Here is a 22,854-nt window from a genome sequence, read left to right on the forward strand (position 1 = left end):
TACCTCTGAAAGCAATATTGTTCCATGAGGCAATTTTTAAGATATTCTGAAAAGTGCATTATAATAGGTTTCGAAGTCAAAGAAGGTGGAAGATAAGTTTAATGACCAAAAAAGAGAAAAACAAAAAGGAAAAAGCCCACTTGCTAGGGGCATCCAATGTGAACAGACTAAAGTTTGGAATAAAGAAAGCAAGAAATTAAAACTAACACCACTTTTGAATATATTATCTAAAACTAAGACTTGAATGAAACATATTTAAAAACAAAACATACTTAATACAAAATTAATTTTAATAGTAGAGGAGAAAGCTGATTACTTGAATGACACAGCTGGGAATTTAACTTGATAATTAAATGCCATTCAATTATTTATGATAACAGGGGGTAAGTTAGGAGTTTGAAACATTCCACAAAAAAAATATGAGTGCTAGGAAAAAAAGAGGAGAAGAGAAGAGTTAATGTCATAGTTCTTTAAAAAGACCTTTCGGCTTCTATTAACTATGGTTTGATAGTATAAGGTCTTTCTACAAACTCAAGCATGTGATTTATTTATTATACTTTAGCATAATCCACAGGACATCACTGGAAAGGTCACACAAATAAGTTACAAAGCCAAGAAAAGAGAAGGGAGGAGAATGAGGTTGAAAAAAAATTTCCTAAAATATAGCAAAGAAAGTGTATATTGGGTGGAGGTGAGGGGAAGCAATGGGTGGGAAGGGAGGAATGGGGAACAGAGAAGTTGGTAGAATTAGATAAGCCCTCTATTTGAACATCAGCTTCATGGAATTGATTATAGTATAAGAATAATAGAAACTTAAACCTGTAAGCTCCAAATGTGAACCTTAGTTTCTGGGGTCTGCTTACAGCAGAACAGCACAGATATGCATACAATTTGGTATTTTTAGTCATTTCTGTGTATGCATATGGGTAAAGAAAAATATACACAATTGCAAATATCTTACTTGATTCTGAGACTTATTATCCCTACCTTAATACAAATCTCATAAAGCTTGATAAAAAATAATAATTTGGCCTGTGTTCCAAAGAATGCATTCCAAAGGGATTTGCTGTTGTTTCCAGTGACGTTGCTTAGAAAATTTGTTGTTTTGCTATATTCTTCCTTAGAAGTCAAGTAACAGTCTGGTTTGTTAAACACCAAAAAGAAGTGTCCAATTTCTGATCGCCAACAGACAAAGCTATTGGTGGTCTAAGGACAAGAAAGACCTCAAAACTGAAGTCTACTGAACTGTGGGATTTTTTTTGGCAAGTGAAAATGACAGTGTGTCCAACATAAGTAATGAAGAAGAGAGAAGGCAGCCATAAGTCTGATGTTCCAAAAAATCACGTCTGTATTTGCGTCACTGGAGAAAGTGTGTAAAGAAGCCACACTAATGAAATTATGATGGCAACACTAATAGTTAAATACTAGTTTCTTATATCACAAAAAACTGTTTGGAGGTTTACAGGCCTGCCAATATTTACATTTATTTCTTATTGTGTTAAAGAAAGTCAAACTACAAAATCCTTTTATAAACTTTAGGAAATTTTCCTAAAGTTTTAGATTAGAAGGGGAAAAAAAAACTTCATTCTCAATTTAAGATAAATGACTTTCCTTGTTTAAAAATAACTAAAAATGCTCCTTATATTTTAGAGTTTTTCCTCTTAGTTTAAGAGTGTGAATTGTAACAATTCAGTTATGAAAGATGAAAAACATGAAGTTTTCTTCCCCACCTAAGGCAACAATAAAAAATAGATCTACTGAATACGTTGGTGGAAAAAGCTTTTTCTTTGCAGAGAGCGGGAACTAGTAGAATTTGTAAAAATGCTACGGATTGTTAAAAGGCAGCCAGTCCCCCAGTGAGGGTCCTTTTCCTTAAAATTTAATAAAATGGACTCAATCATATCTTTGCCTTCTGAATTTCAACAGTCCTATTAAAAAAATATTTTATTGAGGCTGGGCTCAGTGGCTCACGCCTGTAATCCCAGCACTTTAGGAGGCTGAGGCAGGAGGATCACCTGAGGTCGGGAGTTCGAAACCAGCCTGACCAACATGGAGAAATCCTATCTACTAAAAATACAAAATTAGCTAGGCATGGTGGTGCATGCCTGTAATCCCAGCTACTCAGGAGGCTGAGCAGGAGAATGGCTTGAACCTGGAAGGCAGAGGTTGCGATGAGTCAAGATTGCACCATTGCACTCCAGCCTGGGCAACAAGAGTGAAACTCCAACTCAAAAAAAAAAATTTACTGTATTTTATGAAATAAATTAGTAGGATGTACATTTAGGATAAAATTTTCAGATTAAATATTACATATAATGGATTATTCACTGAATGAATCATAACACAAAAGAAAGCAAATGCTCAATGACCTTTTCTCTTTGAAGCTTTCAATGAAGGAATATCAATTAATTTAAATAAATTTTTTTATCACGTAAAATGAATATGACTGTCTAAAAAAATGGAAACTTTATTTCTAATGACCTATACAGATCTGGAAAATACTTGGTAAACGACTAGTTCCTGGAAACAAATTCTTCAAAAATGAACATTTTCACAGCAATTAAATGTCACTAAGGATGGCTATAAAAAATGTGATATTAGTATTAAAATATTCTCAGCTATATGATTATTATAACAGTGGTATCAGTGAAGAATAAACAGATTAGAATTGAGGGAGGCATATATGATATTACCAAGTAGGTACTGACACGACAACCATATAACTATTTAGTATCTGCCCACTACATGGCAAGTACTTCCTTCCATCTTCTAGCTTTATCACGCATCAGAAAAAGCGAGAAATTTAAAACCTGAACTTAGCAGTATCATTGTTTACTGCTCTCTAACAAACATTCATAACAAGAAAATTTAAAAATACGCAAAAGGGCAAATACATAATAGAAAGATTTATGTTTTGAAACAACATTAAATCTGTACACAGTACGACTGGTTCTAAGCTCCCCAACTTTCAAGGCAACGTAGAGGGTTCAAAAGGCAGCTAAAATGATGGAAAAATCATAATCTGTAAAACTGGCATAATCATTCTTCACACATGATTTCCTTTGAGGTCAGCTCACTGACTTTAGCAGAGAGTAATTTTTGTAATTTCTTGCTAAAAGTATGACAAAAGTTATCTTTCTCTAGGTCCTCTGTATACTGGGGCCATGGCAAAGCATAGGTAATATGGCAGGGGCTTTCAGTTGGTGGCTAACTGTCACAGTTTTCTGCTTAAGGGAAAGCTCTATCCAAACCTTCTTGCATTTGATATAAGCTAGAAAGTAGAAGGAGGAGGACAAATGTCAGAGGTCACTTGAATTTCATTGATCCCAACTCAAAATTACTACTCATATAGTCTACCATTTTGCTAAGCTTTGCTTCTTTCTTTTACTTGTAGTTACACAGACCTGCCTAACTTATTTAGTTCATGGGAAGAATAAAATAGTTTTACTCAAAATTTTCAAAGTTGGCTAAATTCTACAACTAATTAAACAGACAAATGTTCATTTGTATCTTTTCTTTATATTCATAAGTGTGGCAAATCAAAGTCATTGGACATGAAGCTTTATTTTTCAATGAACAGAAAGAGGCTAAAACAACACAAAATAAACCTTCATGTACTCAATAAATATTGATCTTGATATTGATTAGTAAACCTTAGGTATTATAAAAGAAACGAAATACATATTAATATGATTATACCTATAGTTAGAAAACAATGAAAAAATAAATCACAGCTATTAAGCTAAATCTGTAACAGTGTTGTTCACAGCTATGATTATATACGAACCAGTAGCTCCTCCTTTTTGACTATACTTTGACTATACTGTTGATCACTGATGAGGAACTTACCTGGAGTTCTTTAAACCATGGAAAGCCACATTGGGATCATATCCAAAAAATGTTTTAAAGACTTTAATTACTCTTACAATAACTGCATCTTGTTTGTCATCTAAAGAACATGCTATTTCATGCTTGATTGGGTTTCACAAGGTCCAAAGTGCATAACTTCTTGATGAACATCTTTAATAATCATTTAGAGCCTCTTCATCCTTAGGTAATGGAAGTCACATTTCCTCAGGCCAACATTCACCGCTGGCAACGGATGCATCAGAACCACCAGAACCAAAGAGATTATTCAATTCACATTTTAAGCCAGCCAAAGAAAATAGAGCTTTAAAAAAAAATCTAAGCGTCCAAGAGACTGTTTTGGCAAATACGGTTTCAAAAAATACAAGTCATTAGCTTCTTAATGTGGAAGTCGGACTTGCCCAATGCACAATTTATTACTGGCAAAGGATTCACCAAGATCTGCCAGTAAAGAGGGGAGAATTGTTGGAAAAGTGATCTATGTACACAATTCCAGTTAAGTTATAAAAGCAATATGTAATTTAGTAAAGGCTTGTGCTGCACTATTATGACAACAAACATTAAATCAAAATCAATTATCTGCCACATTTGGAACACAACACTATTACTCACTGAAAAATCTTGTATAAAACTTGCTTAAAAAGGAAAAAAAAGTCAGAAAATGCCAGCAGGTGTTCCAGGAACATTCATTAGTAATGAGATCCAAATTTGGGGATCAATTAATAGATCATAAATCTAAAAGGAATTTCAGATCTCATTTTATGTGTGAGGGAATTGAAGCCTTGAGAGGTGACATGACCTGATGTGATGGCAAAGCTAAGAAACTATACCATGTTGTATTTCAGAAGTACTGGGAAAAGATCTGGGTGTACTCCTAGGCAATGAAATTTTTTCCCAGAGAAAGAACAACTTTTCTTTCATTGTTTTAATATAATCATTGTTTTATCTCTCAGAGGGTAGTAATCCAGAAGTGACAGAAAAAGGCATGGAGACCAAAAAGTAAGGTATTGCTTATTACTCTGTCGACTGGTACTTGTGATTAGTGAAGGACTGTGTTGCTTTTTGTTCAAAGGAGTTTATATTAATTAAATAGTTTTCATTATCTAGACTGTAAAATAGATTTACAGGTATGTGGCAAGTGAAGCAAGGCATATATAAAAGCAAGGCATTCTAGGAGATAGATAGTTCCCAGGAAGAGGAAGTTTTCATTGCAGTTTAGGGAGGAACCCAAAGGGGACTGGAGTTCATCCTCATATCCAGGAAGTCTTAACATTAAGAAAAATCTGTTTTTGTAACCCACAAGACTTTCTACCATATCTGAAGTGAATGATCACATCAGAAGTCTGCAAAATAAAGCTTTCTATACTACAGAAGAAGCTGAAAGGGCTTGAAAAACACGATTCTGTCATATTACAGAAGACAAAATCGTTCTAAACAATAATTCAAAAACTAGGAGAAATGGTTAAAAGATTGTTGAGGAGCTATGTATCAAGATGATACTGAGTGGAAGTATATTACACTTTGGAAAAAGAAACACAGTATAATTGGAATAGAGGTATAAGACTCTTCTTATGGGGCAGTAACTCATATTTTTAAATGACAAGAATATAAAGGCAACTGAAAAAGAGACAAATCCTATTATTACCCTTTCACAAGGTGAAAGACCTTGTAGCACTGTTAATTCCCTTTTGAATGTATAGAGATGGTTATTTTTAGGATCTTAGGATTAGAAATTATTGGCATAAAGGATTAGATATTGTTGGTATAAATACAGTTTTTTTTCAGAAAGAGTTTTTTTTTTTTTTTTTTGAGACTATGCTATCTTCCTTTGTGTTAATATAAACAATTCCCTAAAAGCTGAGATGTAGGCTTCTAAAACTGTTTCTATAACCTGTAGTCATGTGTACAGTGGATGTAAACTACTCAAGGTTATACTAATAGACAAATTAGAACTCATTTAAAGAATTATGTTGTTATCGGTCTTTCTCCGCATTAAGAACTAAAACTGAATTCTGAGTGGTGGGTAAGCAAACGTTAGTCACCCCTAAAGTTGAGAAAAATTGGGTCTTTTAATGCAAATCTAAAATCTTGTTGGGAAAGTGATACACTTTTCAGTATGATAAGGTAGTCTGTAATGAAGTCACTCTCTAGAATTTACTGGGGTTAGGCTCCTCCTTATAGCCAGTGGTCAAATTTGCTTTTCTATCTATATCCCTGTTTGTTCTCAGTTACACTCGAAGAACTTAACCACATTTTCAGAGGGAACAACTGATTAGAAGACAAACACAGAAAATAGGAAGGCATATCACTATCCTGAGGTATAGAGATACAAAGCTATCTGTTTTCTTTCCATGTCAATGACAGAAAATGAATGGCTCAGTGGTACAAATTATAATAGGTCTCTAATGATTGTTCTTCACTCCACTTCTCTGAGTCATTTTCTAAAGCAAAGTGGTACTGTTATCTGCTCTCCCAGTTAAAAGTTATAGTTTGGTAACGGAATGGATATAGGAAACACAACTTGCTACGCAGATACTGCTGAAGAGTAATATTTTAGGTGATAACTTATGACATTAGAATGACTGTACTCTTGGAAAAGTGCTAAGTGGTTTGGAAGAACCAACAGATTATGTTCAGCAATACCCACAGGTATGTTCAAGAAGCTTTACACTGAAATCAAAAGATTAAAAAATCCTCAATTAAAGTTTTAAGACTAGACCTATGAATAACAACAATATAATGGGGAAAAAACAGTGGAAGAACTGCCAGGAAATTATTAGGAGGAAAATGTAAACAGCAAACAAATCCAACAGCCTAAAAAAAAAAAAAGTGTGTGTGTGTGTGTGTGTGTGTGTAAATAGAGCAAATCTGAAATTTCAAAATAAGTAAATCTTGGGGACTGCCAACACTTAATAGGAAGAAACTTGTGTATGAGAACTCGCATTTCAAAGAAACGTCTTACAATGTTTTCCAGCAGAAAGAGGACAATAACCATAAATCAAAATATATACACGTATATGGAAATTCTTGAACATGAGATAAAGAAACCCCTAAGTGACGTTAAAAGAAGGCAAAAATTTTATCAGATGGAGCATACTTTTTGGCTACCTAGCCGGGTAGAAGATTTAGATAAGGCTTTCTTAAAACGCTGTAAACAAGCAGAAAGATCCAGACACGATGGGGGATATTATCCATCTACAGGTACTAGAAGCTTAATTTTGCCTGTATTAGAATATCTGATAAATTCCTAAGTTGCCCCACTGAAAATTTAATTCCTCAGTAGATAAAGGGAGCAATGAGGCAAACATGCAACTATTTGTGCCTAACACAAAGGCCAAAATAAATGATAATGAAGAAGGGACAGGAATTCTGGTAGTAATCATGCCAAGGAAAGAAAATTCCTGGGCATTGTCAAATATGTAGCCTACATCTGTTGTTGGAAATTTTGACAGTCACTCATGATATGCTTAGAAAACAGAAGAAGGAGTGAATTTATAGATGGCTCAATAATCATAATCCAAAAATTAATGATTGGCAGATTCATGTCAACCTCGAGGAAGACCTCTGCTGGGTCTATTCTTGTTATGGTCCTGAAAAACATTTTAAATTGATAACCTGAAGAAATGAGAGCATATTTATACATATCCAGGGAGCACAAAGTGAGAAAGGAGAGATCATATGCAGGATTACATATAGAGTCCATTAACAAATATTGATTGAGCACCTGTATGGGTAAGGTGTTAAAATGAATACATGGATTAATCAAGACACCATTCTTCCTCTCATGATTCCATTTTCAAATGGAGATAAAAAAATATGTACAGATAATCATAAAACAAAGTATTAAGTGACAAACTGCAGAAAGAATACCGGTAAAGTCATTGGATAGGTCAATAAAAGGAACTATTACTTCTATCTAGCTTTATGTGTGTTGGTGGGTTTAGAATCTGGAATGATTTAGTGCACACAATCATAGGAACATGTTAGATAACAGAATTTGGACATGTAATAATAAAGAGAAGGATAATCTAGATTCAGAGAAGGAAAAGCATGGCACTTACACAGGGAACAGTTTGTGGTTTTGCCTGATTAAAGAATGGAACTCAGGGCTGGGCATGGTGGCTCACTCCTGTAATCCCAACACTTTGGGAGGCTGAGGCGGGTGGATCACCTGAGGCCAGGAGTTCAACACCAGCCTGGCCAACATGGTGAAACCCTGTCTCTACTAAAAGTACACAAATTAGCTGGGCGTGGTGGCGGGCACCTGTAATCCCAGCTACTCAGGAGGCTGAGGCAGAAGAATTGTTTGAACCTGGGGGCAGAGGTTGCAGTGAGCCGTGATCATGCCCCTGTGCTCCAGCCTGGGCGACAACAGCAAGACTCCGTCTCAAAAACAAAAAACAAAACAAAACAAAAAAAACAAAAGAAATGCAGGACAGGGAGCAATAGGAAATAAAAGTTGGGTAATAAGGTTCTGGGATGCAGGTTGGCACAATAAACTAAAAACAATAAAATTAAATTTAACTTGGATGAACTTCTAGTTTTAGGATGGCAGTTTGATGTAGCTCCCCACTTTCTTCTTGAAAATCACCCCTAAACAATTTGAAACAGAATATGACCTCCAGCTTTAATGACTAAGAGGCATATATGAACCAATTACATAAAAATTAAGAGCAGATAGAAGAATGATTGATGACTTAGCAGAGCAAAAGAAGGTCAAGTCCATGTGCCTGACGAAGGAGATGCCAGGAAGAAGCAGCACTTCCAGAATGCTGAAAATGCTTAGGAAATAGATAAACCCCCACCAAAGGCAGAAAGGAGACAAAGGGCTAAAAACAGAAAAATTTGTCTTAAATCAGAAACAGTCTGAGGCAGAAGAAATTGAACCTCTAATCATACTCAGTGACATCAAGCAAAAAGGATAGGCTGGAGTTAAGTGCCAAGTACTGCTAGAAAGTTTAGGCTTTTAAAAAATAAAACAATTATTTATTTTCTTAAATGCTTTTTAAGTTTAAAAAATGTAAACGATATTAAGACATAGTTTAAAATGTTTTTAAGCAATTCTTAATCAGGGTTTTTTTCCCCAAAATACATACGCTCTATGTATCAAGTACCAACTTTAGAGATTCTAATTTTGTAGGGTAGGGCCCAGGAACTTATATTTTGGAAGTTTATCAAACTACTGAGCTAGTGTGAAAAAGGAATCTATCACCTAAATCTATCAAAAGGTGAAATGGTATAGACAAATTATAAGCATTTTCATTCACAGGACTATGTACAAGGTATTGTTGCAGGAATGAGGAATAGTGTAGTACACAAAAAAATTCCCTGTCCTTTTGGAGTTTATAATTTTGTAGGGAAGAGAGAGAGTAAATATATAAAATATGTAGAATGCTGGAAGTTGATAAGAAGAAAAATACAGCAGAGAAGGGGTAAAGGGAATTGGGTAAGAGGACACTGCACTTTAAAACAGCGTGGCCAAGGAAGGCTGTACTTAGAAGGTAATATTTTTGAATATAGATTTGAAGGAGGTGAGGGAGCAAACCATGAAGGTATCTGGGGAAAAGTGTTTCAGGCCGAGAGAATAGCTGAAGCAAAGGCCCCAAGACAGGGGGCTGCCAATGTATTTTTATTCAAGGGACAAAAAGGAGGCCAGTAGAGCTAGAGAAGAGTGAGCGAGGATATGAGATCATAAAGGTAACAGAGGAGCTAAACTGTATAGGATTTCATGGGCCTGTAGAGGATCTTGGCTCTTATTCCTATGAGGTGATAAGACATATGATTAAAAAAGTAAATATTTAAAGGGTCATCTATTTGTTTTTTTTTTTTAAGACAGAGTTTTACTCTTGTTGCCCAGGCTGGAGTACAATCGCATGATCTCGGCTCATTGCAACCTTCGCCTCCTGGGTTCAGGCTATTCTCCTGCCTCAGCCTCCCGAGTAGCTGGGATTACAGGCATGTGCCACCATGCCCAGCTAATTTTGTATTTTTAGTAGAGACAAGGTTTCTCCATGTTGGTCAGGTTGGTCTCAAACTCCCGACCTCAGGTGATCCGCCTGCCTTGGCATCCCAAACTGCTGGAATTACAGGAGTGAGCCACCGTGCCCAGCCCGGGTCATTTATTTTATATGTATATTTATGACTGAAAAGCAATCAAACTTGTTCATGTAATTAATAACAAAAATAAAAGTTGCAAGTGGTATCTGGAAACTTTACCTGGCTAAATAAATCTAGACAGTACCTAATACAGTAGCTTAGCTTAAATTAAGTATTTGATAAATATTTGTGAAATGAACAGATGGTGGATTTATAATGAAAAAGAAAAAGAGTTTTTGAAGTTCTTGTAAAATTGAAGGCAATATATCAAGAATTTAACAATTATCCTAAGATGCAGCCTTCATAAAAGATTTCAGGGCATTTTTACGGAGTATCATCTAATAGATTTTCCTATTTCTTATTTTATATAGATTTGGCAAGAAGGGGCTAATATAAAAAATCTTTCAGTCATTTTGAAGCATCTCCCTTTTGTTTAGAAGAGTGAAACACAGTTTTTGTTTTTGTTTTTTTTTAACAAGTCTACCTTTTAAGCTAAGGTTTTCCTGGGTTCTAGTTTTAAAAATGTGTTCATCATGATTCATGCTTAAACTGGCTGTGTTTTATTCTTCTTAATTAAAAAACTTCATCTATTTTCACCCCAAAGTTTGGTTTATTTTTTTCTAAATTGACCGCCAATATCCTGAGCTCTAGGCTTCAGAAAAAAGGAACTGTGGAAGTGAAAAATCCACTTCTGATAGCTAGGAAAAGTGCAGCTTCCAAATGAGCCAATCTACTCTTTCTGGTTGTCAGAATTTGCTTTTAAATTACTAGGTGATAAACTATCCCATGGATAGCAAAACAAAACTGTCCTTTAGTATTAGTATTCTGCTTCTTTTGCTTGATAATAGAATTTTACAAAAGCATTATTATTATTATTATTTTTGAGACAGGGTCTCTGTCACCTACACTGAAGTACAGTGGCACAATCAGTCAGGTGAGCCAGTGCACCCTTGAACTTCTGGGCTCAAGCAATCCTCCCACCTCAGCCTCTTGAGTAGCTGGGACTACCAGGTGCATGCCATCATATGGAGTTTTTTGTTTTTGTTTTTGTTTTTTTAAATGTAGAGGTAGAGGGTCTTGCTTTGCTGCCCAGGCTGGTCTCAAACTCCTGTCTTCAAGTCATCCTCCCACCTCAGCCTCCCAAAGTGCTAGGATTACAGGTGTGTGTCACTGCGCCAGGCTTTAACTGTTTGATTAACAGAAAAATGATGGACAACTAACTCCTTCAACTATTGAAATAGTTTCTAAAGGAATAAAAAAATGTTAACTTCTGCTATTATAGACAACTGCAGATATTTTTGGTACCATACCATGTTATGATTTCTCAGGAAAAATATGAATTCTGAAGTCATATAATATCAAAAGCATTACCTTACATGGCCAAGAGATCATTGATAGATGAACATAAAAATTTTTAAAAATATTATTTGTGCTAATATATGGGGATTAAGCTAGAATCAACTGATTTACCAAATGAATAGTCTACTTTCATTACTTTTTGTATCTAAGATTTGCATTGATAACTTTGTGTAATGCAAAAAAATTTGTATAAATCTATATTAAACTATGTTAATTTAAAGTGTGGGATCGATTCTAATTACAAAGATTTGACTTCTTTTTTTTTTTTAAAAAAATCAGAGAGTTAAAATAGAAAGGAAGAGAATAGAAAACTTGGTTACTTGGTTTAGCAGTTTTCTCAAATTGAAAAAAATAACAGCAAAACCTCCAGGGTTAAGAATTTCAAATGAGGCTGCTACACAAAGAAGACAGACCAAATTAGCTTACCACTTGAACCATTTTGAGATATCTGGCATATCTTGGATCCTTGGCTACAGTTAAGATATTTTCTGCTGATACTTCACTTTCCTGTAGTCCAGAGTCTTGTGTACTGCTCTGCTGTAGAGAGTATTTTGTGTAAATCTTTAGACAATTTACAAAAGGGGTCCATCATGTTACTTAAAAGGAATGCTTCTTTCCATAATTCAAAGGCAATAAATTGCAGAAAAAAAAGCATCTCCCCAAATTTAAATACCAATAATTTAATTATGAGATATGTTTGCAAATATCTACAAATATTTAAATATCACTTCAGAGGAGGTTACACTTCAACACTATATTGGTTCCTTAAAACACAAGTATATTCATGCATTAAAATAAAAATTCTGTTTTACTTGTCCTCAGAGTGCTGATACAAAGCATGAATTATATATAGGTGGTTATACTATTTTAACAAAACTTTTAAGAAACCTAATAAAACTATCAACTGTTTATAAATTAATAATAAATTTACTGAGATAATGATGAATTGATTTCCTAGATATCTATAATCTACCTAATTGAGCCCTTTATTTAGTAAATCATTTTATTCTAAGTGGACATGGCTCTTCTAACTTTTTAGAAAGCAATTTTTGGAGAAGTTGTAGAAGAGAAGCCAGTTTGTCAGACAGAATTATCTGGTTTTATATATTTCAGCTACTGATGGAACTATTAATGGTAACATTGTCTACAGAGTGGTTAAAAGTCATACTAAATACGACTTGTAATAAAGAATCTTGGGGAATGGTCTTTTTAGATGAAAATGCTATTGTTATACAGGCAGTCTTCACTTTGCATGGTACCATGTTACTGAAACTTGTGCATATCAGAACTATATCTTTGCTTAAATGCAAAACTAGAACTGCCTGTATACAGTACTTGATTTTTCTATCAAACCAAACATTTAGAAAAAGCTTAGTTTTGTGAATCTCTCTCATTATCTGTATATAAGCATTAAGAAGAATTTCCTTAGAAGAAATCAATTTTATGTCTATTGTTCATGCTGAAATGTAGATAAATCAATATCTTTATATCTTCACAGTCTTTAGACTATGAATGTGAATTACATATTGAAGTTTTTCCTCAGATAATTCAAATATAAATTAAATCTGTTGAAAATTCCAAAGCAAATAAAACATCCAAAAATCCTTTAGGTTTCTTCTGTTACATAATATAGCTAAGTTTTACAAAAGTCAGTGTGTGTGTGTGTGTATATATATATATGTGTGTGTATATATATATATATTCATCTATAATATACATAAATACAAAAATTCCAAAACACTGTTAATTAAATAAAAAATTAAAACAATAACCAAATATGTTTTTTAACAATTTATGGAAATTAAACTCATATAATAGCAAAATGGTGCAAATGAGAACTATATCCTGGCCAGATATCAACTCTCAGTCGTTAACTTTTGCATAATAACCAAGATCTCAACAAGGTTTAATTATGAAACACCATTGCTATCTGAATGATCCATTAAAACCTCTATCATATCTCTCAACTGTCCTTCATTTATTCTCAAATCAAACTCACTCTGCACAACTGGATATTCTATTGTGAATAATGATGAAATCTGAACCATGAAATTAAAGTTGCAGAAATATCAGTACACAAACTTTGGGTCTTTGACTCATGTATAGATTAGAGAGAGTGATAAATAGATGATTTTTTTAAAAAGTGCACTATTCCCCTTTATCTGTTAATTGAGTGAACTATAATGTCAATAAAAACTCTGGATTAAGCAATACTTAAGCCCACTTCAAAATATTTTGTATAAAATATACCAGTTGATAACAACGAAGAAATGAGAAGTTGATGTGAATATTAAGAACATGCTGAGCAGTTATTTTATTAAGCTAATCAACACACAACTTTATCACAGTATTTCAAACTTTGGAAGCCAAAAGAACTTCATAAACCCTCTAAATAAATACATAAACATTTTAAAATAAAATTGCCAGAGATATACCAGGTTATTCTGAATTTGCAAAGCAAATTAAGAAATTCAGCTGTGATTACTGGTAATCAATTTTTTGGGACATTAAATATGTGAGGACCAACACAACTGCATAAAAATTTTAAAGGGCATATTATAGATGGCATTCATAATAGCACCTGGAAAAATTAATAATCAAAGTTAGGTATACTTAAAAATATTATAGAAATATATGACTGCTCTATCCACCACATAATAACTACTAGATAGAGTGGAAATATTTTCTTGATATTCTTTATAGATGCTTTGTTTTAGAAAGAGGATAGTCATATTTAATTGAGAGAATATAAAGTTAAACTCCTCTATAACATCTGGATATCCTCTTGCATTTTATAAGTTTGAGTGGCCAGGATAATGAAGTTTGCTATATTAAATAAATGGATGTTAAATTTTATAATATCTAATGAAGTAAATGATAATCTAATTTATTACCCAAATATATACTATATTCTAAATATATGGCTTTTCCTACAGGGCCTCATACCACATATCCTCAATATGTTTAATAAATTGAACACAGGTACTGAGAACAGAGTAGTGTAGTGTAGTATAGTGTAGTGTAGCAGGTAAGTGCTAGGGCTCTTGGCACCAGACTGTCTGGGTTAAAATTCTAATTCTTACATTACTTTTCGACCTTCAGCAAGTTACTTAACCTCTATATACCTCATTTGACCCATCTATAAAGTAAGATTGATAATATGGTGCTTATATTATAGGGCTGTTGTAAAGATTGAATTCGTTTATGAAAGGCACTTAGAAACGTGCATGCCTTGGTAGACAGAAAGCACTCTTGAAGTGTTAGCTGTTATCATCATTGTCAACATCATCATGATCTAAAAAATATCCTGTGAAAAGTGCCTCCAGGTACAAAGGCAGAATGCCATTATAAGTCTATTTGTTTAATTTGTTTATTATTACTTTGGTAGGCCACCACTTTGATAATTATTTTGTTTTAGATTTTAATACCTCGCTGAGATACACTAGAGATTGTTCTCAAAAAACAAATAATTTTTATTTTTTGAAATAAAAAGTAATAGAAAATTGAAATTCATACAGAAGCATAAGTGAGTGTTAAGATCTAAGAGCCAAATGTAAAGTATAGCTTTTATTAGGATGCTGATTCAAATGAATCAACTTCAGAAACAGTTTTTACACAACTGGTATTTCTAAGATCAGTAGCTCTCAAATTTTAAGAGCCTACAGATCACCTAGGGGTCTTGTTAAAATGTAGATTCTCAGCAGTTTTGGGGTGGAGCCTGAGATGCTTCATTCTAACAAGCTGCCAGGTGATGCCCATGTGGGTTGGTCCATGGCGTGTACTTGAGTAACAAGGGGTTAGACAATACCAGCGAATGTTCATTTATTTTTATTTTTTTTATTTTTGAGGCAGAGTCTTGCGCTGTCACCTAGGCTGGAGTGCAGTAGTGCAATCTCAGTTCACCGCAACCTCTGCCTCGTGAGCTCAAGTGATCCCCTCACCTCAGCCTCCTGAGCAGTTGAGACCACAGGTGCGTGCCACCACACCTGGCTAATTTTTGTATTTTTAGTGGAGACAGAGTTTTACCATGTTGCCCAGGCTAATCTCAAACTCCTGAGCTCAAGGAATCCACTTGCCTCAGCCTCCCAAAGTGCTGGGATTACAGGCATGAAAGACTGCACCTGGCCAATTATTGTTAATTACATTGTATATGATAAGGGCATTTATATAAGAAAAATGTTACAAAAGAACATGTCAAAACTTTTCAGAGATGCTCAAAAATTTATGCAGGGGTGAGATGATAAGCTGTCTGGGATTAATTTCAGCAAGTGACCAAGAAAATAGATAAAGCAATTGTGACAAATCATAACTGGTGAATTCAGGTCTATTTTTGTGTATGTTTAAAAATTTTACAATAAAACATTTTAAAAGTACATTTCTTATAAGAACTTAGAAAAATTTCTAATTATTTTGAAGAAAATAATTATTTGAAGATTTTTCCTAGTCCTACATAGACTGATTTTCTTTTTTATAGGCAAAGTATTAACTTAAGGAAGCCCTTCAAAATAACACAGCTAATTTGTTTTTCCCAAACTTCATTTTCTATGTTAAGGTTTTAAAATTTTACTATTAGAAGTTTTACATTTTTATTTTTCTTCCTTCCAACCTGCTGCTTAAAACTATCAGTTTCAACCAAAAACATCTGCTCATTTCTTAGAACTCACTTACCTGTGGTTGCTCTGAAGTGGCTTCAGGATGTGCTCCATTTGTGACACTGGTGACATTTAAAGGAGATACTTCAACTGTGACATCATCTAGGCCTGGGATAGATGACAACTGAAAAAAGATGAAAAGAAAATTGGTATTGAAATATGAAGATAGTACCTGCATAAACACTGTAAGTTTCTAGGTTTGTATATTTTTAATAGCTGTCTTAAGTTTTAAGGCTATACAAACAGGTTCATAATATCTTGTCTTAAATTTTCCATGTCATAAACTAAAAGTGGAAGACAGTCACAAATTATTTTGAAGAACTTCTCAAAAATCTAATTTAGTTTATATAACCATTATTTTCAAAATACATGCAATCCTAGTGTAATGACTGAGAGCTGGTCTTTGAAGTCAGACTGTCTAGGTTTAACTTTTAGCTCTACCACTCACAAGCTGTGTGATCTTGTGCAAATCTCCCTATGTCTCAATTATCTCACCTGTAGAGATAAGAAAATGTACCTAGAAAAGTTGTTGTAAAAATATTTCTATTAATAATACTTTGAAAAAAAAGGGCTTTGTGCAAATTTTGAGTTTCAATTATCTAGGATAAGCCAAAGCTCTTGTCTTTACACTTTAATGTATGACACAGCTCATTCTTATTTCTTTCTTTGAACATTCACTACTGAACGTTATTAAAATACGTTTCTTGTATGCAAAAAAAATGGGCATATTGTTGGTATTTCAACCTGAAATGGTTTAGCATTTCAGGTTAGATCTGCAAGACCCATAAAAACCTTCTTTTCTGAGTTCATCCTGATATCAATGACACACATTTGTCAGACGTTTGGCTAATTTTGGGGATGACTCTATGGCCATGGAGATAACTAAGGTTAACTTGTCCATATGGTAACTTAATGTGTGACCTTGGACTCTAACTCCCTAAAAATTCCTTAAACACTAAAATAAGACACATATTCATAATAAAGAATAATAATAATAAAAAAAAACCCAATGGTAATAAGATCTCAAGCAGCAATACTCATTGAGAACTGTTGACTGATAACCATAGTTAGCACAGTGGCTATGGTCCAAATAGTTTCAAGTGGGTATGGCTGCTAGAGGAATACTTGAACATGTTCAAGGCCAGGTTTCCAAACAAGAGAAATGTTCTAAGAGAAACACAGTTGCTGAAGTCCATAAGGACACGTAGTAAGTACAAACTAGACATTCTGGTCATATTAAAAAGGGATATCATTTTTTTCTTCCTCATAAATATTCACTGAATATTTCTTAGGTTTTTTTTGGTAAATGGACAAAGAAAATATTAATTTCAGAAAAGTTAGTAATGAAAATACACTAGTGTCTCCATAATTTTATAAACAGAAAAAACACATGTAAAAAATATTAAAAATGAAACCAAACTAAATACATCACTGTTATCGAAATCTTTAAGCTTTCAATCTAAAACAGTCTTCTGTTTTTCTTAGTTATCATTTGCAATTTCTGACATCAAAATTGTATTCTTCATTAGCATTTAAGGTATTCGCAAATAGAAACAGATGACATTGTCTCTAAAATTTGCTCTGAGACATCTAAAGATTTATATAACTATTATTGTATTATCACATAATAACTAGTAAAATAAATTTGGAATTTTCTATCAAATGAAGTGCGCTTGATAACAGCTCAACTTGTTAACATGTTACTCGCATTATGCGTTTGCCTAGCACAATGAAAGAAATCTCAAACCATGTGTACGTTTGAATTAATGGTTCATAATGAACACCATTTTCTTTGCAATTGCAGTAAAATTAAAAACACAACCAGTATCACTTCACAGATACAGAAGTTAAATGGAATCACTCCCAAATGCAATGAAAGTTAAGTATGATTAAGAAAGCTGGTATATGTACAGCAAAGTTTATACTACAAATTATTCAGAAATACTAACCTTTGCATCTAAAATATTTAGAGTTGTTTCAATTTGTTGGATACGAAGCGAAAGGTCTGCCAGTTTCTGGAAAAGAAAAATTAGAGACATAAATATAAAGATTTTAATTAAAATAAACTGTTAACAATAACTAAGGGCAGATTTGAAAATATTAAAAACCATTAAATATTTGTCATATTCTAATGTAGTACTGTCTTATTTACATGAGTAGGAATGAGAACTCTTCTATTACCTGTATTAGAAGGCTTCTTAGTTTTTGGTTTTTTTTTGGGACAGAGTCTTGCTCTGTCACCAGGTTGGAGTGCAGTGGTGTGATCTCCGCTCCCTGCAACCTCTGCCTCCTGGGTTCAAGCGATTCTCCTGCCTCAGCCTCCCAAGTAGCTGGGACTACAGGCACGCGCCACCACGCCCAGCTAATTTTTGTATTTTGAGTAGAGATGTTGTTTCACCATATTGGTCAGGATGGTCTCGATCTCTTGACCTCGTGATCTGCCCACCTTGGCCTCCTAAAGTGCTGGGATTCAGGCGTGAGCCACCGCACCCAGTCGCTTCTCAGTTATTTTATAAAATCATATTCACTTATAACAAAGTGACATTTTCTGCAAACTCATTATCAGAGCAGTAAACAATTGTTGAGACCAGAATATAAACAAACCAGGATAGAGCCTTTTGTTTACCACTGTACCTGTAGTGCCCAGCATAGTACCCTGACACTTAATAGGAGCTTAATAATTATTTGTTGATGAAGAAATTTTTTCATAGAAAATAAAAGAATAAAAATTATTCAAAGACACTCTGCAACAAAGTCTGCCTTTATAAATTACTTAAATGCATAAGCATATATAACTCGTCCCAGATTTAAACATCCATAGTTTGAAAAATAAAGGGGGATGGAATTGGAAGACGAGTAATTCATTTCGGAAAGAGAAGAGAAAAAACTAGAGTATTAAAACAAAATCTACCATCAAAATGCAAGGTAAACCAGATTGAAGAGCTTATCATGTTTGTTACTCTATATAAATTGTCAATATACCTTGTAAATATACACCTACACAAAGAAAGGTAACATCATAAAATATGACCTATAAGAACATTTACTTAAAACCTCCTAATCTTAAACATTACATTCAGTCACATAATCCAAGAGCAGTTAGCCAGTTTACAAGTTGGCAGATACACAGCATCCTGACTGTATTCTGGGCTATTATTAAGATCCTGACTATTAAGTAGAACTTTATCATCCTGTGAAATGGTCACTTTGCCCACAATTAGAGGGGACAAAAAACTGAAAGTGGCCACAAAGCTTCTTTACAGATCACTTATTTTTAGGTTAACATCTTGATATCCACAAAGATATAATCCTCAAAGAAAGTATTAGGATCTAGTTTTTACGGTATCAAAGCTAAGTTCACCCTTGACTTCTAGAATTCATTCACATAAGGCTTTTAGGTAAACACCAATACAGGTTTATAACATGTATTATGGATGAATCCCTTTCCAAATTATAAGTGTATTCCTTAAAATCATAGAAATTTAATTTTGGCAAATCTAATCAGTGTCTCAATTCACTAGAGAAGAAATTCTACAGCAAATTAATATGTAAAGTGAATGATAATTTCCACCTTATTTAAAAACGGACATATTGGTTTGCCTGAAGGAAACAAAAAAGGAAACAAAAAATTGAATTAAAAATTTTTCTGTTTTAATATACCTTTAGAAGTATTTACTTTTAAGCAATAATCATCAATATTGTAAATATTTGAGTCTTTGCCTTGCCACATATGGCACACTGTATATGCAACATATCAATTGAAATCTTATACCAAATCTATGAAGTAGGAACTATTATGCCAATTTTAAAGATGAGAAAATTGAGTCTTATAGAAGTAAAATATCCCGAACTCAAACCCTCCAACTCCAGAGGCAATACACTTCATCAGATTTTTTGAGAATTTTACATTGTTAAAACATAATGGTAAATTATTGGGTATTGCATAGAATTTTTGTTATCCAAAGCTAACAAATGATCAATTCGTTTCTCACTAAGATGATTCTGTGCCAAGAGGAAAAGCCTTTTGCTCTTCTGATTCTGAGATGATCACTTACAAAGCGGTTCTGAACTACAGTACATGAACTAGGATGAGAGAAAAAAATTCTACCTTTATTTTTATCTACTTCTAGCTTAAATTTGGCATTGTTTAAAAACATAGTAAAAAAAAAAATCACCGTAGGTTGGGCACAATGGCTCATGCCAGCACTTTGGGAGGCCGAGGCAGGTGTATCACCTGAGGTCAGGAGTTCGAGACCAGCCTGGCCAACAGGGTGAAACCCCCATCTCTACTAAAAATACAAAAAAATTAGCCAGGTGTGGTGGTGTGCGTCTGTAGTCCCAGCTACTGAGGAGGCTGAGGCAGGAGAATTGCTTGAACCTGGAAAGCGGGGGTTGCAGTGAGCTGAGATCATGCCACTGCACTCCAGCTTAGGCGATAAGTGAGACTCTGTCTCAAAAAAAAAAAAAAAAAAAAAGAAAAAAAAAATCATGGTGGTTTTAGGATCTATGACTGTCATCAATAGAAATCATAGATTTTTTTTTAATCACATCACAATTGCTGCAGATTTCTTTACACTTCAAAATTATGGTTATTAGACATACGAAAGGATAATATAATTTAATGCTTTAATAAATAACCTACTAGTATAACATAGTTTTAAATTTTTTTAAGTATATAACTGGTTTCTTTTGTAATCCTAGGCATTTTATTTTATCCACCTGAAAACATTAATTTGGTTTCACTAGACTGTCAAAGTGTGCATGGCATGACTAAGAAAGAACTCCTTTTCAAAGATAATTGAGTCTAATAAATGGTTTTGTATGTTCCAATGTAATTATTGCTATAACATACCTGAACGTATACTTTTTAAAGAGACATTGTTAAGTGAAAAGGTGTACCTGGGTTCACTGATGGGTTGCTGAAGTTCATTTCTAAGATGTTTATGCTTGTGGCATTTTCTTCATACAATTCCCAGACCACTATAAAACAGGTTTTTCAAAGCTGGCTATATTGACATTTGTGGGTGAAATATTCTTTGTTGCAGGGGACTGTCCTGCACACTACAAGATGCGTAGCAGAATCTCTGGTCTCTATCCACTAAATGTCAGTAGCACTTCCCAGTTATTACACTCAAAAACACCTCTAGACATAGCCGTATGTACCCTGGTTGAGAGCCACTGCTCTAAATTATGGATGACTATGGATATAACGAAAGTAACATAATTGGTGACAGTAGCTGTTCTCACCTCTGAAAGTTTTAGCAAGAGGAAATGGGAAGGTAACGGTCTATCATCCATTTAACCATTGTTTTATGAACACTGAAAACAAACTTGAAATGTTATGGTTTGGGTAACAGGGGAATTTATAAAGTCCCTGATATTTGTCAGATAAGCTTAAAGCTTGATTTACTATCCATCTATTTCCAAGGCAGTACATTTTATAAAGTTTAAAAAAGGACAAAATAAAGAAGGAAATATGGAGTTACTAGTTGAATACGGAAACAAAACACTGGTTTTTCATGGTTGTAAAATACCTTGCTTATATATCCATTTCTCTAAAAGGGAAACAGTATTTTAAGATAATGGATCTCTTGGTATACCCCACTGTGTTGTATGTGCCCCAGAAGCCAGAAAAGGAAGCAATCAATGGTTTTATTAGGTTGTGTCTGATACTTAAGCCCAGCAGTTGTTAAAGATGTAAGAGCAAATAAGGATTTAAGTAAAACATTATCTGATTAAAAGTTAAGTCCAATGGAGGCTAAAAAAATGAATGTAGAAGATAAGCACTAAAGAAACTTTTAGGTTATGTGACAATTCTCAGCACTTTTGCTTGTACCTAAAGATTTTAGAAAAAAGAAAAATTTCAGAATATTAAAAAATTATTTAAAAATCCAATATCTCAGGCATGTAATAAGTCTGAGTTTGGCTGAGGGCGCTTGTAATCCTAGAACTTTGGGAGGCTGAGGCAGGCAGATGGCTTGAGCTCAGGAGTTCAAGACCAGCCTGGGCAACATATGGAAACCCTGTCTCTACAAATACAAAAAATTAGCCAGGTGTGGTGGCATGCACCTGTAGTTCCAGCTACTTGGGGCACTGAGGCAGGAGGTCTAGGCTGCAGTGAGCTAAGATCACTCCACTCCACTCCAGCCTGGGTGACAAAGTGAGACCCTGTCTTACAAAAAAACAACAAAAAAAGTTTGAATTAAAATAACATTCTGGCCAGGTACAGTGGCTCATGCCTATAATTCCAGCACTTGGGAGGCCGAGGCCGAGGGATCACTTAAGCCCAAGAGTTAGAGACCAGCCTATAATGTAGTGAGATGCCATCTCTAACTCTCACACACACACACACATACACACACACAAACACACACACAAAATTAGCCTGGTGTAGTGACATGCCTATAGTCCAAGCTTCTAGGGAGGCTGAGGTGGGAGGATCACTTGAGCCCAGGAAGTTGAGGTTGCCCTGAGCTGTGATCACGCCACTGCACTCCAGCCTGGGTGATAGAGCAAGACCCCGTCTTAGAGGGAAAAGAAAAAAAAATTATTAAAAACCCCAAAAACCCAAAGTTCACATTTGACACTCCTGTTTACAAAGTACCACTACTTTAAAACTCACTATAAGGTTAAATGCTCAGGTTTCACCTGCAGTATGCGTAGATCTTATGTTGCTTCCCGCCAACCCCTCAAAATTTGCAGTCCCAATGGATGACCATAAGATTTTGCTGACTAAAGCAAGAATAAAAATGCTCACTGGGGATTTGTGATGGAAGAGGAGATGACCCTAAGTACCTCTGCAATGTGGGTCTGATTCTACTACTTTCTCTGTCATCTAATCTCTCTTCTACTCTGGTGCCAATCACTGGAAGAGTTACAA

The 22,854-nt window shown here is 34.3% G+C and overlaps 1 protein-coding gene across 4 annotated transcripts in view; it reads right to left on the reverse strand.

Annotated features, from left to right (window-relative positions):
• The window catches only part of CCDC53 (coiled-coil domain containing 53), a 46,795-nt gene that overhangs the window by 15,026 nt on the left and 8,915 nt on the right, over nt 1-22,854 (reverse strand). For 2 of the 4 annotated variants that reach the window (XR_001005280.1, XM_011973203.1), the window contains exons 3-5: nt 17,924-17,989; nt 15,991-16,098; nt 11,749-11,856 (exon numbers count right to left, since the gene is read on the reverse strand). Coding sequence is in view for 2 of the 4 variants with exons in the window: in XM_011973203.1 (XP_011828593.1) it covers nt 11,749-11,856; nt 15,991-16,098; nt 17,924-17,989 (282 nt within the window). In the remaining 2 variants the exon portion in view is untranslated. Of the gene's footprint in view, nt 1-11,748; nt 11,860-15,990; nt 16,099-17,923; nt 17,990-22,854 lie in introns of all 4 variants that reach the window. The other 2 variants (XR_001005281.1, XM_011973202.1) reach the window with 1 other exon arrangement.

The sequence above is a fragment of the Mandrillus leucophaeus genome, unplaced genomic scaffold, assembly GCF_000951045.1.
Source record: "Mandrillus leucophaeus isolate KB7577 unplaced genomic scaffold, Mleu.le_1.0 Scaffold1353, whole genome shotgun sequence".
NCBI classification, from domain to species: Eukaryota; Metazoa; Chordata; class Mammalia; order Primates; family Cercopithecidae; genus Mandrillus; species Mandrillus leucophaeus.